The 17,505-nt window shown below is 37.5% G+C and overlaps 1 protein-coding gene and 1 non-coding gene across 4 annotated transcripts; both read left to right on the forward strand.

The window, feature by feature from the left end:
- Nucleotides 1-3,065: 3,065 nt before the first annotated feature.
- Nucleotides 3,066-11,198, forward strand: LOC120111691 (peptidyl-prolyl cis-trans isomerase FKBP53-like). 3 transcript variants are annotated; one of them, XM_039129505.1, is made up of 12 exons: nucleotides 3,066-3,236; nucleotides 3,326-3,399; nucleotides 3,565-3,794; nucleotides 3,881-4,029; nucleotides 8,675-8,981; nucleotides 9,074-9,487; nucleotides 9,591-9,770; nucleotides 9,872-10,112; nucleotides 10,296-10,380; nucleotides 10,476-10,517; nucleotides 10,659-10,707; nucleotides 10,822-11,198. In XM_039129505.1, the coding sequence occupies exons 1-12, from the start codon at nucleotides 3,224-3,226 to the stop codon at nucleotides 10,898-10,900; spliced, it is 1,863 nt and encodes a 620-aa protein (XP_038985433.1). In that variant the 5' UTR covers nucleotides 3,066-3,223; the 3' UTR covers nucleotides 10,901-11,198. The 3 variants fall into 3 exon arrangements, with proteins under 3 accessions (XP_038985433.1, XP_038985434.1, XP_038985435.1); XM_039129506.1 differs by having other exon boundaries at nucleotides 9,606-9,770; XM_039129507.1 differs by lacking the exons at nucleotides 10,296-10,380; nucleotides 10,476-10,517.
- Nucleotides 4,149-4,300, forward strand: LOC120111820. The gene has a single exon (XR_005513214.1). It is a non-coding gene; the product is annotated as a small nucleolar RNA snoR135 (small nucleolar RNA).
- Nucleotides 11,199-17,505: the final 6,307 nt, after the last annotated feature.

Below are 17,505 nucleotides of genomic sequence, written 5' to 3' on the forward strand. Positions count from 1 at the left end.
AAGCTCCCCCACCCGTGGGATTGTCGCTGTGGTTTGCGCCAGCCCACGGCGGTCCGGGGCTGACTCCGCCTCAGAGAGTTGGGGTCTCCGGTCGAAACCTTCTCCCGGTGACTCTCTCTGGGGAGAAGCTCGTTCTCCATTGTTGGCTCTGGAGGAGCCATGCAAATTTTGGCTGGGGAGAACCGGGCCGTTGGGGAGACACTCCGGCGGGGCCTGGGCCTGCGGGGGAAGTGAGGGTAAAGCCTCCTCGCGCCGTAGACCTTGAACGACGGCGGCCAGGGCCTGGACTTGCTGCACCAGGGCGTTAAACTGTTCCGGCTGGACCTGAGGAACTGGATCAGCTGGAGTTGGAGAATTCTGGACGGAGTGTCCAGGACTTTGCGGGGGACGCCGGGAGATGTTAGAGGCTCCCTTACTTCTCAACTTCATGACTGCTACTCGGGCCCTTCCTCTAGCGCCAACTATCTGATGCGGGATTTGCACCCCGTCACCAGCAGAGCCCACACACCAGCCGAGCAGGGGAAGAGAGAGTGTCCCTCAGAAGGTATTGTCCGCTTTGGGTCCGATTTGGGGGTTGAGCGTACCCGGAGCCCTCCTCACGGCGCCTCACGGTTTTGCCCCACAAAAGGCGCCTCCTAAGGGAAGGGTGATTGAGCCCCCCATTATATGGCACAGACCTTCCCGCTGATTAGCCGATGTGGGACTAAATTCGGGGAACCCCCCGTAACACAGCCCCCCCAGCGGGGAGGTCCTGTGCCCGGGTCGGCTCCTTGCTGGATAGGCGGAGGGCCGAGGCCCTCCTTCTAGCGCCATCTGATGCGGGATTTGCACCCCGTCACCAGCAGAGCCCACACACCAGCCGAGCAGGGGAAGAGAGAGTGTCCCTCAAAAGGTATTGTCCGCTTTGGGTCCGATTTGGGGGTCGAGCGTACCCGGAGCCCTCCTCACGGCGCCTCACGGTTTTGCCCCACAAAAGGCGCCTCCTAAGGGAAGGGTGATTGAGCCCCCCATTATATGGCACAGACCTTCCCGCTGATTAGCCGATGTGGGACTAAATTCGGGGAACCCCCCGTAACACCAATTATTTTATGGAGATTAATAACATAGGAAAATATAACAACCGTTACTTTACACTGATTCTATTATTTCTTATTGCAATGGGTTGTTATAACGCTAATAATGCCCCCTTTTCTCCTCATACTCTCTTTTCAATAAAATAATATTTATTTCAAATTTCAAAATTTTTCTTCAAAAATTCATCCAAAAGTGATTGTACGGTCCAAAAATTTATTTTATCTAATAAAAAAAAAGAAGGAAAAGAGAACACTCTTACCACTAGTTATTTTTTATTATGAGGCTATTAGAACAACCATTATTTCATCAATTATTTTAATATTAAGAATCTTGAAATTATCCTTCGGGATAAATAAGTTAAAACTATAACAATGTCTGTGGGGGCTATTATAAGCTGATAATGCTTTATTTCAGCCTATGATAACGGCCACATAAACCCCAAAACTTTGAGTAATCTAACCAGAGAAAAAGAAGATTTCTTCAATCCGCTCAACTTAAAACTATCGGAAGATAATTAGAAGAATATAGAAGAATTTTAAAAATAGAGCTTTTAAGTTCTTTTTTCTTTCATTAATCCTCCACACCTCTTAAACTATGGTACATAGCCCCTATTTATAATACTAGTGAGATCCTCCTTTCACAGTTTGGATTAATTTTCTCTCCTAGTTTGAATAGAATTAGGTATCCTAAAATAAATATGATTAATAAAAATATTTTAGAAAAACTAAAATTTAAAAATATTATAAAAAAATAAAATTCTTGAGGAGGTAAATTTCGACTTTTACATCTACTATGCCTTCTATCATCCCTCCCGATCTTCTCGGATAGATACCTACACCAGGTCAATGTTTTACCCGAAAGGAAAACATTCGGTATGATCAGCCTATTTTGGGGCTTAAATGATTTCAGTCCAATTCAACAAGGTTGGCCCAAAGTTGTAAATCTTAAAAATATATCCAATTTTAAAAAAAAAGATCATCTCAATTGGGCATCGTATGATCAAATTATTATCTCCTAAAGTTTGACCTACGACTTGGCTTTCTGATGCGGCGGATTTTGCTTCTGAACCTTGTTTAACTCCACTCGTAGTGATTAAAGTAGTCTACATCGAGTTCGAGGATCCTTCTGAATAATTGAAGTAAAAACCCAATGTTATAAGATTGAAAATTTGTCTTAAAATTGAATATGGTTCAAAGTGTATCCCGAATCTAATTAGTAGTGGCAACTTAGCTAAATTATCAACAAAATACTACATGAGAAGTCTAAAAAATATTTGGTAATATTATAGGTCTTATATATATATATATATATATATATATATATATATATATATATATATATATATATATATATATATATATATATATATATATGATATAAACCGATGCTTATATGCATATTATTTTTGATTAGTAACTATATAATAAATTAATAAATTTTTAATAATATATTTTTTTTGAATATCTGAATATATATTTGATATAGATATTTTTGTTGCATATGTCCCTCAACTCATCCTACCTTTGTAACAATGCGCTCCTGTTATACTTTTTGATTGACATGCTAAAATTATTCTAAGTGCAAAATGATACTATTATCTTTTTTATTAATATTTTGTTTAAAAAATTTATTTAACTTATATTACAAAGAATTATATTTTTGTATAATTTTTAAGTAAATGCAAAAGACAGTAAACTAACTATTCTGCGTTTAAAATGATTGTTTGTTAATGTCATCAATCAGAGAAAGAAAAAAAATTCTAATCGGAGAGGTTTTGCTGCCAAAATATAATGAACAGAGAGATATTTACAAAAAATAGTAATTTTCGGAGCTAAGCAATAAGAGATTATATATATATATATATATATATATATATATATATATATATATATATATATATATATATATATATATATATATATATATATATATATATATATATATATATATATATATATATATATATATTCTTTTTGAAAGAAACTAGTCCCTTTAAAGTGACCACCCCCCGCCGCTCCACTTCCCACTCCGCCGCTAGGGTTTTAGGCCGCCAGCCTCGTCCCCGGCCTCATACGTAGGGTTTTGAATCCCTCCTTCTCATATCGGCTCCATTACCCGCAGTCGCCTCCAATCTCGATCGCCTCCTGCCATGGCCTTCTGGGGTGAGAAATCCTCTAAATTTCATCCTCAATTCTAAGTTCCCTCCTCGAATTCCATGGTTTCTGACTCGATTCTTTCATCTCTCTTACAGGGATCGAGGTGAGGCCCGGAAAACCCTACTCCCATCTCTACGACAGCGCCCGCGGAAGGCTTCGCGTCTCTCAGGTCCGTTTTCTCCCAGCAAATCCCTCATAAATCCCATCATTCGGTTTAGAATTTTGGTCGTTGTTCTTTTCGATTTAGGGTACCTGTTTTCTGTCAAAAAAATCCATGAAACGTTTTTGGATTCCTTAACGCTTTATATTGAAGTTTTAATGGTGGATCATCCAGGCGACGTTGGGAAACGGCAAGGGGGAGAAAAAGAGTGTTCTGCAATGCAATGTTGGCAATAAAAGTCCCATTCTTCTCTGTAATTTGATTCCTAATGCCAGCGAGACGTGCCATCTGGAGCTCGAGTTTGAGGAGGATGAGGAAGTCGTCTTCTCGGTCCTCGGACAGAGAAGCGTGCACCTTTCCGGTTACTATCTTGGCTCGAATACTTGCGCCGGTGGAGATGAGACGTATCCTTTGATGATTTGAGCTTTATGGATGATTGAAATTTTGTGGGCATTATTTTTGCTTGAATATCTCCTTGATTCTACTCTAGTGATTCATATGGTGAAGATATTGGGGAAGAGGATTCGGACAACTACGACAGTTATGACAGCCAAGAAGATGAGTATGAGTCTGACTTTATTGACGATGGTGATTTTGAAATGTTTTCTCCTTCTTCTTCTCCTCGGCGGAAAAGTAGTGGTAATTTGAGTTCGGCCCTGTCTTTTATATTGAAGCATTAATTAGGTTGTGTTAGAGTTTTGAATGCTGAAATCCCAATAGTCATTTTTGATCCTTAGTGGTAGGACTCAATTGTCAGTACTGCAGGATTGCGCATATTAGCATTCTTCTATTAATTATGCTTTTCTTGCTGAAAATGTTTCCTGCTATATTAGTAATTTTGGGAAGATTGGCAGTTGGATTCTGCTAAAGGCTTTCATTGAGACTATGAACAATCATTTTTTCTGTATTTGTTTTTAATAATAGAATTCAAATAACATTTGTTTCCTTCTTATCTGTGTCTTGCTTCTTGGTCTTGTCATTATCCATTTATATTCTTCTAGAGAAAACACAGATGATGTTTTAGAATTTGTTCTTATTAGAAGTTTCAAGGATTAGATATCTTGAGCTATTTTGATAATGCCACTGGGTATGAGAGCTGCCATTTTATTTGATTTATTATGGTGAAATTAGTTTTTAAGAATAATTGGTTATGACTATCCTGTCATAGAAAGATTTGTTTAGAGTATGTCATTAAATTTTGTAGCAGAGAGATGATTTAAGTGTTTGTTTGATTCAATAAATTCAACTTTTATTTGTAAGAAATTGTTTTATTAAATCATTAGCGATCAATCCAATTTTTGTCGCTCTAGCTGGTGGATGTCCATTGCCACAAGTTAGTGCTACGAACATGCAATGCCCATTTTCTTAGTGTTGTTCCATTATTTCTGAGAGAGATTTTTCCCCCCCAAGAGGAGTTGTTTTTTATAAGCTTATTATTTTCAAGTAATCACAGAATAACTGTTCAATTATTAAAAAAAAATTGAGTTTTCAAAAATTTAAAATTCACATACATTGACCTATTGAATATGATATTTAATTTTTCCAACAAATAGAATATAAATATCAGGTAAAAGACAATTTATATCATCAAATTCAAAATTTGTCATCTCATGCAATTCATTGCAACTGAAGAAAGATGGTGCATTTTGAAAGGAATGAGTAAATGGAGCATGAGTGTTTTTATGCGGTACATGTGCACTATGCATCACTTATAGGTAAGTGGCTATTATTCTAACAACTATGAACTCTTGGCTCGTAACTTTGTCTCTTCTTAGTGCTTTCGATACATGTTAAAACTCTCTCCTGAGACACATCAAAACTGATGTATTTGTAAAGGTGAAAAAATTGTCGATCTTCTGGTAAGTAAGGGAGGCAATTTATAATCTGACCCGTCAAACCGACACGTGAACGATCTGTTTTAAGCATGTTTTTGTTTGACACATAAATGGATCAACTCGTCTATACATGTTTATTAAATAGGTTGGGTTCAAGTTTAGATCTTTGACCTATTTAACCCATTTTGATTCATTTAATTATTGGGTCGGGTTAAACAAGTCAAAAATAGGTTAAGTGGGTTTTAAATAGGTTAACCAGATTTTAAACAAGCTAAATGAAATAAGTTAAACAGATTTTAAACAAGTTAAATGGGTTTCAACAGGTCAAGTCAGGTTAAACGGTTTTTTAATGGGTTAAACAGGTTTCAACAGGTTAAACGGGTTTCAATAGGTTATATATGGGTCGGTCAGGTCACATGTTTGTTAAATAGGTCGGGTTTGGGTTGACGAACTTTTGACCCAACCTGCTTCTGACCCGACCCGATTGCCACCTCTACTGGTAAATATTTAAAATTATGACTAAATTAGATCTTAAAAGTAGAAAACTTTCCAAAATTTAAATTTTGAACTATTGCAATTAGCTAAAACTAATAGCGTCAAATGATAAGTCAATTTATTGATCAAGAGTATTTAGTTTTCCATGAAAATAATGATTATTGAAATTGAAAGTTCATCCCTGTCTTTGTGGCATGGACAAATGGGAAGTAGTGATCACAGATTATTACCTAGTGGTTATGGATGATAGGGATAGGATAAGAAGTATCTTATGAATGTAATATTTCGTGAATGATCGGAAGATTCTAGCTTGGGGTCAGCTTAAGTTAACTATTTGAGGATACCTTAGTTTTTATATCTTGAACATCACTAGAGTTTACAAAAATTATGATTTAAATTAATGAGATTGGATGTCAATCTAGGATATGTTTAATTAAGCTGTTATACATGTTCACCTAGTTTGTATAGGAGAGTTTGCTGCTTGGACCTTTTGATTGAACTCGATTACCTGTACCCAGTACTCGGACATGAATATGAATATGATTCGTTGCCTTGCCTTTATGTTTGGAACTTATCAAAAATTAGAAGAAACAAACATTAAGCACATAGTAGGACTTCACATTCATAATGCACATATAGGCCAAGATAGAGTAGATGAGTCTTAGGAAAGGTTGGGACATGGTTAACATAATGCCTCATGATACAAAAGGTGGCAGGATTCTATATGTAAAGAAGTGAATAATTTATTAAGGAAAACTTTCTTATCAATTGATAATATACATTCTTGAGAGCGCGGAATACTCCTAGCCGCATATTGCTTTAACACATGTTTATGGATTTATTATTTATTGTCTTGCTTATAATGGGCATAGGTCTGCACTAATGGTATTGGCATGTCGATGCAATATATCAACCACTAACGTGCATGAACAATTCATGTGAAGGAAATGGATGGTAATTGTTGTTAAGGTTGAGATGAAGTTGTAAGTCTTAAAAGGGGCTAGTTTGGATCTTGTTGCGAATTTGATCTTAGATCATAATTTTTTTCTAATTTTTCAGAAATTCCTAAATATAAAAGAAATATGAATATTGAAGTGTGAGTCAACTATAAAGTAGATGAATAGAATATATAAGGCATGCATACAACAAGTATAGTTTTCACCAATTTGGGCTTGTATATAGTATTTTTAATGAAGCAAACATTCTTTTTGGTTATTCAAGATGTTTATATACTATCTGTCATTTTAATCTTTATTCTAGGTAAAATGCTTTATTGACAAACGAGGATAATAATTTAATATATAGTTGTAAAAATACAAAAGCTTACATCTTCTTTTTAACTTTATGAATTTCAATAATAGGCTTACAAATTTTACTATTTGAGACTTATTAGTGACAAGCCATTTAAGGACCACATAGTCAAAGAAATTATAGCAAAGCGGGCCTACACATGATTTCATTTGTAAGCAACATAAGCAATTTGTATGTGATCTGAAGGAATGTATAGTTTACCATATGGATCCGAATCTTGTGATCCTAGATTGATTCTGATATTGATGGGATCCAGATCATTTAGGTCCATTTTGAATCAGATCATGAGTCATAAGATTTCAACAACCGTGCGGGTAGAAAGTTGATGTCAAATTGTGTGAGGTTAACCGTCCCCATCTCATGTTCTACAAAAGATAATATTGCATCAATGGCTATGATGAGGTCAAACAATACTTTTTAGTCATATAACAAAACAAGAGATAGTGGCTAAGATGGTACGGACAATGTAAACAGAAAAGTTCTAAGAGCAGCAATAATTTCATGCACACTAGATGCATGGAAGTTAAATGCAATAGCATATTCTCTGTTGGAGTGTTAGGCCTGTCATGAGCAACATATTTCTCAAGAAATATTTGATGCTTGACAGTGAAGTTATCAATATTCTTTTTCACATAAAGATGGATCAAGATTGGGGCTTAAATTAGCCTTTAGATTGGTGCCAATTATTTGATTACCCATACCACATCCCTTTGTAAGAATTTAATCTTGTAAGTACCAATCTTGTTGCACCATTATGATTATAAAAGTTGTTAACTTAATTTCAAAGGTTTAACGATATTACTACATGCTTGCTCGCACCATGGATGCACTTAAACCCACATGCATGCATGTGCACATAGCGTTGCAGCTAGGTCTGAAGGGCTTATACAATCAAATCATGGAAATGAGTGGTCATTAGAAGGCACTTTGATTTGGCACTAAAAACTTAAGTATATGTTATTTTGGATGGATATCTAGGTTCCCTAGAAAAGGAGAAAATGTAAAGAAAGAGAGAAAGAATCCTTTACTTATCAGGGAACAAGTTGGTATTCGTGTATAGATGCATGTGCAGGTGTGCATGCACTCATGCTTGTGTGTGCACGTTGTAGTAGATTACCTAGGTCAATTCTTGCTGCTAGGGTTAGAGGAATTAAACATTCAAATATTGGAACTGAGTGCTGATGAGTAAGAACTGTTCTTTCATACTAAAAACGAATTATATGGGTATTGGATGGTTATCTAGTATCCTTAGAAAAGGGGAAAAAGGAAAGAGAGAAACCTTCATGAAGGTTCCACTAGTCTCCTATTATTGCCAAAGCTTAATCTTAATTGACTTGTGGACTTCCCCTACCGGTGTTGTAGCTAAAATAAGATGAAAAATATGACTATTTGACATCTAATCCACTGGGCTCAATTTCAATCTTAAAATAGCCTGAAATTTATCCAAAATTGCAAGGAAATTGAAATAAAAAAGTACATGATCCTACTTCAGTTCATCTGCATTTACTTTTTTCTCTTATGATATTTCAGAAAATGCAATAACTGCTTCGTGATTGCCTTCTGCTGTTCTGATATTTGATGCCGCATCATTCTCTGTCGAAATGTTTGTCCTTAAAGATGTTTTATTTCTTTCAAATTGATAGTTGTAATTGAGGAGATTGAAGAGGATGACAAGTTAAATAATGAAAACGGCAATCGTCGTCGCTTAAAGAAAAAGCATCAGGTAAGTGATACTGATGATGGTGATGATAGTGCTCAGTGTCAACTTGTTGTCAAGTCTAATAGCTCCACGGTACTGGAAAGTGAGGATGAAGATGGCTTTCCAATCTCTTTTTCCTTGAAAAAGAAAAATTCTGCTAAGAATGTGGAAGAGAATGTAAAAACAGATGACAAGATAATTGATGACAGAAAAAGGAAGCTTGGTGCCATCAATGTCCCTGAATCTGCAAGGTTTGTGTTGGTCTATAGTAATTGTGTTGCCAATATTTCTTTTTGATATTTACATCTTTCATATAGCATGATGTGTTAATTTTTATTAACAGGGAAATTCACCAGCCATTTGAGATTGATGCCGAAAACAAGAATATCTCAAAGAAGAAAAAGAAGGTTAAGGATAAAAAACCACATGAAAATGGATCAAAGTCATCTGATGGGGAAATGTTGAGTATTGAGCAAAAGAAAGATGAGGATGGTACAGTATTTGGTGAATCAAAAGTTGAGACTGAAGAAAAAGATCTTGCAACAGAAGGTCATATCGATGTGCCAGAAAATGATGGGAAGCTCAAGAAGGAAAAAAAAGACAGGGCTGAGAAGGGAAAGACATCTGAAGCAAGCCCTTCTGGTTTTTCAACAGAGAGAACAGAGGGTACTAATGGAGGGCCAAATCAAGCTCCCAATACTGATGGCATGGACCAAAGTCATCCTGTTGGGCCAAATGATGAGCCTTCTAATGATAAGTGAGAACCGTGGTCTTTCAGTTTAATAGACATTTGAAGTTCTGTATAGGGCAAATTGATGGTTTCCTGAATTTTGTTCATACAGTTTTTAATTGGTGTATAGTGATCCATCGTGCAGGGTCAGCAGCAGCAAGAAACAAAAGAAGAAAAATAAGAAGAAAAAAGGCAAAGATGATGTAGCTCAAGAAGAGGATGATGTACTGGTGGAGAACGAGAACACCATGCAAATATCTTCACAGGGTGTTGGCAAGATCAATGAGAATCTTGTTGAATCACAAAACAAGTAAGAACTTGAAGTAACATGATGTTATTGAATTGAACTACTGGCTCTGTTGCCTTACATTGGTATATATGTGAACTTGTATGGTTTTATCTTGTGTATAGGACCTCCGAAAATAATGCTGAGACTCCTGCCAATGCTACTCAGCAAGAGGCCAAAAAAAAGAAGAAAAAAAAGAGCAAGAACCAAGCTAAGGATTTAAATGCAAACCAGGAGTTGTCAAATCTTGTAGAGGAAGAAAAGAAAGTAGAGTCATCCAAAATGAGGACATTTGCCAATGGTTTGACTATTGAGGATCTAGCAATGGGCAAACCTGATGGCAAAAGAGCTTCTCCAGGTTGTAAGGTAATCTCTCGCTGTGTGTGTGTGTTTGTGCGTGTGAATAAATTTTGACTCCCGTGTCTTGGTTATTTGTATTTCTTTGCTGCTATGGCTTCCACTAATAAATCCATTTTCTCCTCCACATCTTGTGGAAGGGGTTCAGCTGATTTAATGGGCTTCCTGAATTTTTTTTCCCTTGCTTTCCAGGTCTCTGTTAGCTATATTGGCAAGTTAAAGAATGGAAAGATATTTGACTCTAATGTTGGCCAAAGGCCGTTTAAATTCCGTCTTGGTAATATTATAGTTGACTAATTATCACTTGGGAAACCTTCATTTCTTTTACAGCTTTTATAGGTCTAACATAGATGTTTTTATTGTTTGTTAAAGGTATTGGGCAAGTTATCAAGGGATGGGATGTTGGTGTTAATGGTACACACTGAAAATTAAAACTTTATGCGATTCTATTGTTTTGAAAATACGGATCAAAATGAATGTGTGTAGTATGTAAATGTATTTATTTACATATGTAATGTCGAATCTAGTCTGATGCTTGATTTATTTGATATTTAGGTATGCGTGTCGGGGACAAAAGAAGACTCACCATCCCACCATCTATGGGGTCCGTGTTTATATATTTATTTATATATATATTCTCATTTTCCTGCTTTTATTAACTTCTTCCTTCGCAATGTGATATCTAATCTTGCCTGTTGGATTCTATTTGGTTATGCAGTTATGGGGAGAAAGGTGTAGGGAAAATACCAGGGAACTCATGGCTTGTGTTTGACGTTGAGCTAGCTGACGTGCAATGAACTCCCAGTACAAGACGTTAATGAAGGAAAGTTTTGCAGGTTAAATGCGTGCTTTCAAATTTTGCCGAGTATAGGTGGTGCTCTTTTCGGGAGCTCGGTATGCTATGAGAGGGTTTACTTGTTTATCAGAATTTTGAAATTTTTCTGCAGTCTGCATTCTCTCTTTTCATCTCTTTCGATTGATAAATTTCTAATGCACTCCTCAGAGTTCTAAGGCCATACTTTGTGATTTTTTTTTTCTATTTGTTTGGATGGAAAGAATTTTTGCCGAATTGAAGTTCCTCTCAGAATTTTGTCATATTAATACTTATCCCCACAACCACCCCCCCCCCCCCCTCCTTTTCCCTTTTTCCTCGGTTGGTTAAACTTAAAAGGGAAAAAAAAATACACACACCATGAGTTAGGTGACACTTAAATGAAGAAGGCACCATTGTTTTCCTTAAGTCCATTTTAGGTGATAAAAATATGTATGTGTACAACCCACCCAAATTGTAGAGCGTGTGACTTGGGATTTAGGCATCGTTTTGGCAGAATTTTTTTAAGCAGAAAGTACTTTCTGAATTCAAAGGGATCGAATAGAAAATGATACTTTGAATCATATAACTATAATGGAATATACGATCAACTAATATTTATTGAATTTGAAAAAGAGTCAGAAGGAATGATTTAATCCTCTTATTTCTTGAACCGAGAGATTCATAAATCGGGATCCTGATGCATATAGATACAAATGTTCCAATGGGAGAAAGAATTTTAAGGAACATTTGGAACGTTTCGTTTTAGCTGAACAAGAGTGTTTGATAAAAAAATCAGAAAATTGTTTTAGCTGTTTGGCAGAATAACTTTTTAGAAGTAGTTTCAAAATGGAAGTTCTTTGAAAAAACGCTTTTACCATGCATCGGAAAGTTGTTTGGATTTCTAAATATTTTTTATTCAATATATTTATAATAAATAATATAATTATAGAAAATGTCACTTTATATTATAAAAATTTGTAGGAGCCCCAACAAAAGAAACAAGAAACTCAAAAATTAGTTCTTAAAAATATTATATTAATAAAATATAAATATATAATGATAATAATTACAATATTTTATATTTTTTATTATTATATTATACTATAAATATAATATTATATTACATTATTTATGTCATATTATATAATACCAAATTATGTTATATTATTATGCTAGAGTATACAATATTATGATACTATATTATAATAATATTATATTGCATTACAACAATATTATACTATATCATATATGTTATATTATTATGCTGTAGTATACAATATGATATTACTATATTATAATAATATAATATTACATTACAATAATATTATACTATATCATATATTTATGTATTAATACATATTATATTTTATTATGCTCTGTTGTATAATACCATGCAATATCCTTTATGGTCAATTTGTCATACCTAAAGTACTTTTTTGGTTTGTTTACCAAACACATTAAAGTTTTACAACACTTTAGAAATGTATTTACCAAACATCAAATAGCTTTTTATAAAAGCTTTACTTTAAAAAGCTATATTTCTGAAAGCTTTATTGCCAACAGTTCTTACAAACGTTATTGTCATGTCTATTTTTTGATGGTTAAGATGTTTTTTCTGGCAAATGGATGAGCTAATCTTGGTTACTTTTGTACACCTAGTTAGGAGGCTGAGCTTGGAATCATAGTTTACACCATTTAATTGATTCATGGAACCTCATAACTTATTGTTCTTTTGGTTTAGGTCTTGTAAAGGGAAAATGGCTTGAAGCCGTCATTGAACCAATCTGACTGCTCTTGACTTCCGTCAGTGAGAAAACCTAAAATGCCTGCTTACGTACCCTTGCAGATTATTTGTAAACATTTGAGGGAACACTAGAAAATGAAACATATGATCTAATTAGGATTGGGCAGGTAAATCTCATACCATTTCTATATATGCTTTTTTATATTCATTCTACTAAGATTATGCTTTGGAAAATCCAACGGGATAGAGCAGAGAAAAAGCTGGAACCCTGCAGCATGTAAAAAAAAATCTCTAGAGATTTTTTTTTTTAAAAAAAAAATTCAATCCCATCCCTACAACTCCTATCTTCACCCTTTCCTACTCTCCACTCCATCTCTTCCTTTTCTGACAAGAAGTTCCCAAACGTGCCAATATCAATCACCACTTTGCCTAATTCTGCTGTCTAATCTTTGTACAATTAAAAGGTGGCTCGTATTTTTGCAGGCACCTATATGCCTTAATAGGTGGGAAGTGACTCGAGCACATAAAAAAAGAGGGAGAAATATGTTAACATAGTGCAAATTCTTTGTGTTATGTTGTTGGAAGGTGCATTCTATTCTCAGATATTCTTTTCTCCATTCAACTACTTATGACAAGATCGGGTTATCGAATCTTAGTTTAACCTAATTGCTTGAATTCTTTCAATTTTGCCGGCGAGTCAGTTGCAGCAATGATTAATCCTTTACAACTTATAGGCACACTGCCTGTGAACATAATCTGACCTTGCATTGATCACAATCTTCATCAGCCATTCACAGGCCATGTAACCAGATATCAGGCGATAACACGGGTCGATGATGCATTTGGCATGGCCGTGCCGGTAGGAAGCCGACACGTTTCGACACAATGGGGGTTGAGATCATTAGAGATCTTTAAGCACCAGTGCGCATAATTAAATTCGCATGATCACAAACACTCAATTGCCCACTTATAATGCAGTTGCCTCCCAAAGTTTGAAGCACTTCTCCAAATTCAACCCTTTTTTGAGGTCGTTGTTGTGTTGGAGTGACTCACCATCCCGTCCATAACCTTCTTTGCCTCTTGACTTGAGAGAGAGAACGAAGAGAAGCTTGGAAAAAGCTTTGACCTGATTAGGGGGTTCATCCCCCTTATTATTAAATGCTTAGACTAATGTCAAATAGCTAAAGTGGTGGTGTATTTTTTTTTTTCGTTCTTGGTTCAAGTAGAGCTCTGCGGAATGTTGCGGAAGCCGCACGCGTGATGGCCTGCGTAGTGACCACAATGCCCTCCTACTCCTAGACTTTGATCTTGGAGACGCAAACTGAAATAGTATTTTGGCTTTTAAATCGAGCTTGCGTCTTATATCGGATTACTGGACTCAAGATTTGTTATTCACGACAAAAGATAGTTAATATTAATAGAAAATGATGAACCATCTAGACCTTATCTACATAATCCTTTCCTACGGCTTGTGCAAGCGTGCACCATAATGATTTGGAGTTTTTTGAGTATTTTAGTCCAAAGACTAATTATAAAAAATCATGCACTATGTTGTGGTTCAAATTTGGCCCGAGGGTGACCACGCCAGGAGAGTCGAGGGAGCTATCGGATGGGGCGGAGAAAGGGGAGTCACCTCCTGCACGATGGTGTACCTGCATAAAGCCTCCCCGGTCGTTTCGATGAGAGCCCTCCGACGCTCAAGTTAGGGTTGATCTCAGTTGGTCCCCTCCCAAAAGTTCTTGTAGTGTTACCTGATGGGGCTATATGTAGTCCTCAGAAAGGTGTCCAGGTGGCGGAGGTATGGCCCATCCTCATCATGGGAGGAGATAGGTTTTATACAGATAGCGCAGCTGGAGCTTGCTTGAGGCGCACGACGTAAGCTGTTCCTGTGAACGGTAAGGCATCGATGAGTATGACGGGATATGGCTGGAGCAGCATGGCATTATCTTTGCCTGTCGTTGGCCAGCAAGCAAAGCATGGCGCGGTGGCGTTGCAATGTACGGCTATATAGGTGGGCATGGACTTGCACGTGGATGTGGCCGTATGTGAGGTCAAGCTCGATGAGAGGTCGCATCATATATTTGACGAAGTCGGCTTGGCGGGTGCCGAGGTTGGCCTAGCTTCCTGACTCCGAGGTTTCTCGGTAGGGTATCCCGAGCTCGAAGGTCGGGGTGCGTTGTTAGATGGGGTGCTCCGAACTTGGCCGGAGTGTATTGCTGAATATAAGGGCACCCTGGGCTCGGCCAGGGCACGTTGGCAAATATAAGGGGCGCCCCGAGCTCGGCGGGGGTGCGTCGGCGAACATAAGGAGTGCCCCGAGCTCGGACGGGGTGCGTCGACGAATATAAACGGCGCTCTGAGCTCGGCCGGGGTGCGTCGGCGAGTAGGCCTGTGGCCGAAGAAGCTCTTGGGCTTGAAGCTGACACAACAGGGTGTTTTGAGCTCGGGCCCGGGACATCATTATAAGCATCAAAAGAGGTTGCCGCAGGTTGTAGCAGCGGAGAGGTCCGACCGAGGTCAACTGAACCTTCGGCGGAGTCCGAGATCGGGTTGATTCCGAATGCAATCGAGGTCCTGCCTAGTTGGTGTTGTGGTCTGCCCAGCTGGGATGGGACGATTCCTTATCATATGCAGGACGATCCAATTTGCCCCCCATCACACTACCATGTATGTCTCTGGAAACATCCTTGTTTCATGTCTCTGTGAACCAAGCTTCCAAGGACCATAATTTACAAGCAAACAAGCAGCTGTTTAGAAGAGAAGTTTAAGGGTTTTCTTTTCTTTTTAATCTTCTATTCTTTTCAATTTCGAGGGTTTCCTTGGCTATTTTAGGGAATATATGATAGAAATATAAAGATGATCAACAAGTTTTCACATAAATAAACTTTGCATAAGTTTTCTGCCTCAAGATGGATAAGATGCGTGAAAGGAAAACGTACTTCCTCCGGAAATAAGTCAAAGAAGTTAAAAAAAAAATGTAGACTTCTATGAAGCTTACCAATTTCACTTGTATACTTCAACATATTGGTATAGATATTACCTAACTGTACTTCAACATGCCATACATATTAGATCCACAAAAATGAAGACACAATAAAAGTGTTGACTTAAATTGTGATCTCTTATAAACCGAGACATGCATTGCCTATTTATCACATGCTCTTGTTCATTCAATCTTTCCCAACCTTTTCCATTTCTATAGAGTTGATTTTAATTGTTGGTTTAATGGATGACAATTAGGTAGAGATACACCTTCTAAAAAAGACAAATTCTAAAAGCTTGTAGATGAGATTTTTTGGTATGTTTATTTATTTGTTGATAAACTTCATGATGTTCCTACAATAAATCTCGAGCATAAATTGTTATTTCCTTCAGAACAATTTCCTTGTCCTTACAATATACAAACACAAAGATCTAGCATGGTAATTTACTTCTTAGTGGTACTAAGATTGTCTGTCCACTTTGTTTCTTCATAAAATCAGAGTATATTTATGAGTTCCTAACACCTTTCTCAAAAGGTTAGTGCGATCATTTTTTTGAGAAACAGTTGCTGCCATCAATTGGTTAGACTCTACAGTTTGTATCAAATACACATCTTAATCAAATATAGTCATGACAGGCATTGTGCCACACTTTGCCAATAACAATAATTACTGCATGGTGGTTGTACTGCATATGCTGCTCCTGTTGGAAGGCTAGGTAGGCGATTCTTTTTTCTTTTCTTTATTCTTTTTTTTTTCTGCTTAAGAAAAGGGGAAGAAGGGAGAAAGGTACAAATCCACTCCCGTATAGCAGCCCTCACTGGGCCTCCACCCCATCAGGATAATATTCGATGCGGGCAGAAATGACCGTGTGTTGGGCACCCCAGCCGGTTTTACTCATATTCTTTCTACTTATGAGCCTGGCTCGGCTACCTCTCTGAGCTCCGGCACGAACCCTCCGTACGAGTACGTCACACCTAGTACCACCGAGGCTACCAGCGGACCAGTAAGCTCTTTCAGACCTCATGTTCGAGCAGGAAGCATCCGATTTTCATAATTTAATCAACGCCCACGCACTTCGAACTTGGATTCACTTGATTGGAAATAAAGCCATGTTCTACTGGGCTATCACCTTAGTGGCTAGACTGGATTCTTTTAGATAGACAACTTTTATCTCATCGGCCAACCCTAATTGGTATGGTATTTCGATATTGATACAAGTGAGTTATCGAGGAGGACAAGGCGTAGTGGAGGTATGGGAGAATTTTGGTGATTTTAACCATGTGGGACATGTGCACCACAATACATGCAGGTGTCAATTTCAAGTAGTAGCATGGCCAATTTGGTAAACTGCGGGAGCCATTTTTGCGCGCGTGGTGGGGGAGAGGTCGGTAGGTGGACTCTCCACAAACTTAATCTCTCTCTCTCTCTCTCTCTCTCTCTCTCTCTCTCTCTCTTCATAGTGGACTCCTCCCACGCTCGACAGCTCCCAGTCACGTGCGGGCCCCACCGGCCAAGTTCGGCCGAGAGATCTCGCCACCTTTTTATCTACTCATCTATTGCTCCCCCTCTATTTCCCTATTAAATATTAAATTAAAAAAATTTCCACTTCCATATCAGGCCAGTTCCATCTGGGCGAGGGCCCCACCGTCACCACCTTTGTTGGGCTGGCGGTGTGCGCAAAAACGGGTCCGGTTAAGTGAAGTATTTAATTCATGACCCGGATCCAGTATCAGCTGCATCCACCTAAATACACCCCAACCCTAATTTTTATCCTAAGCTTTGATATTGCTAGTTTCAATATGACATAGTTCATGCTCGAAAACACAGGGGGTAAATAATAGTTGTTGCAACAATTTGATA

The sequence above is a fragment of the Phoenix dactylifera genome, chromosome 8, assembly GCF_009389715.1.
Source record: "Phoenix dactylifera cultivar Barhee BC4 chromosome 8, palm_55x_up_171113_PBpolish2nd_filt_p, whole genome shotgun sequence".
Taxonomy (NCBI): domain Eukaryota; kingdom Viridiplantae; phylum Streptophyta; class Magnoliopsida; order Arecales; family Arecaceae; genus Phoenix; species Phoenix dactylifera.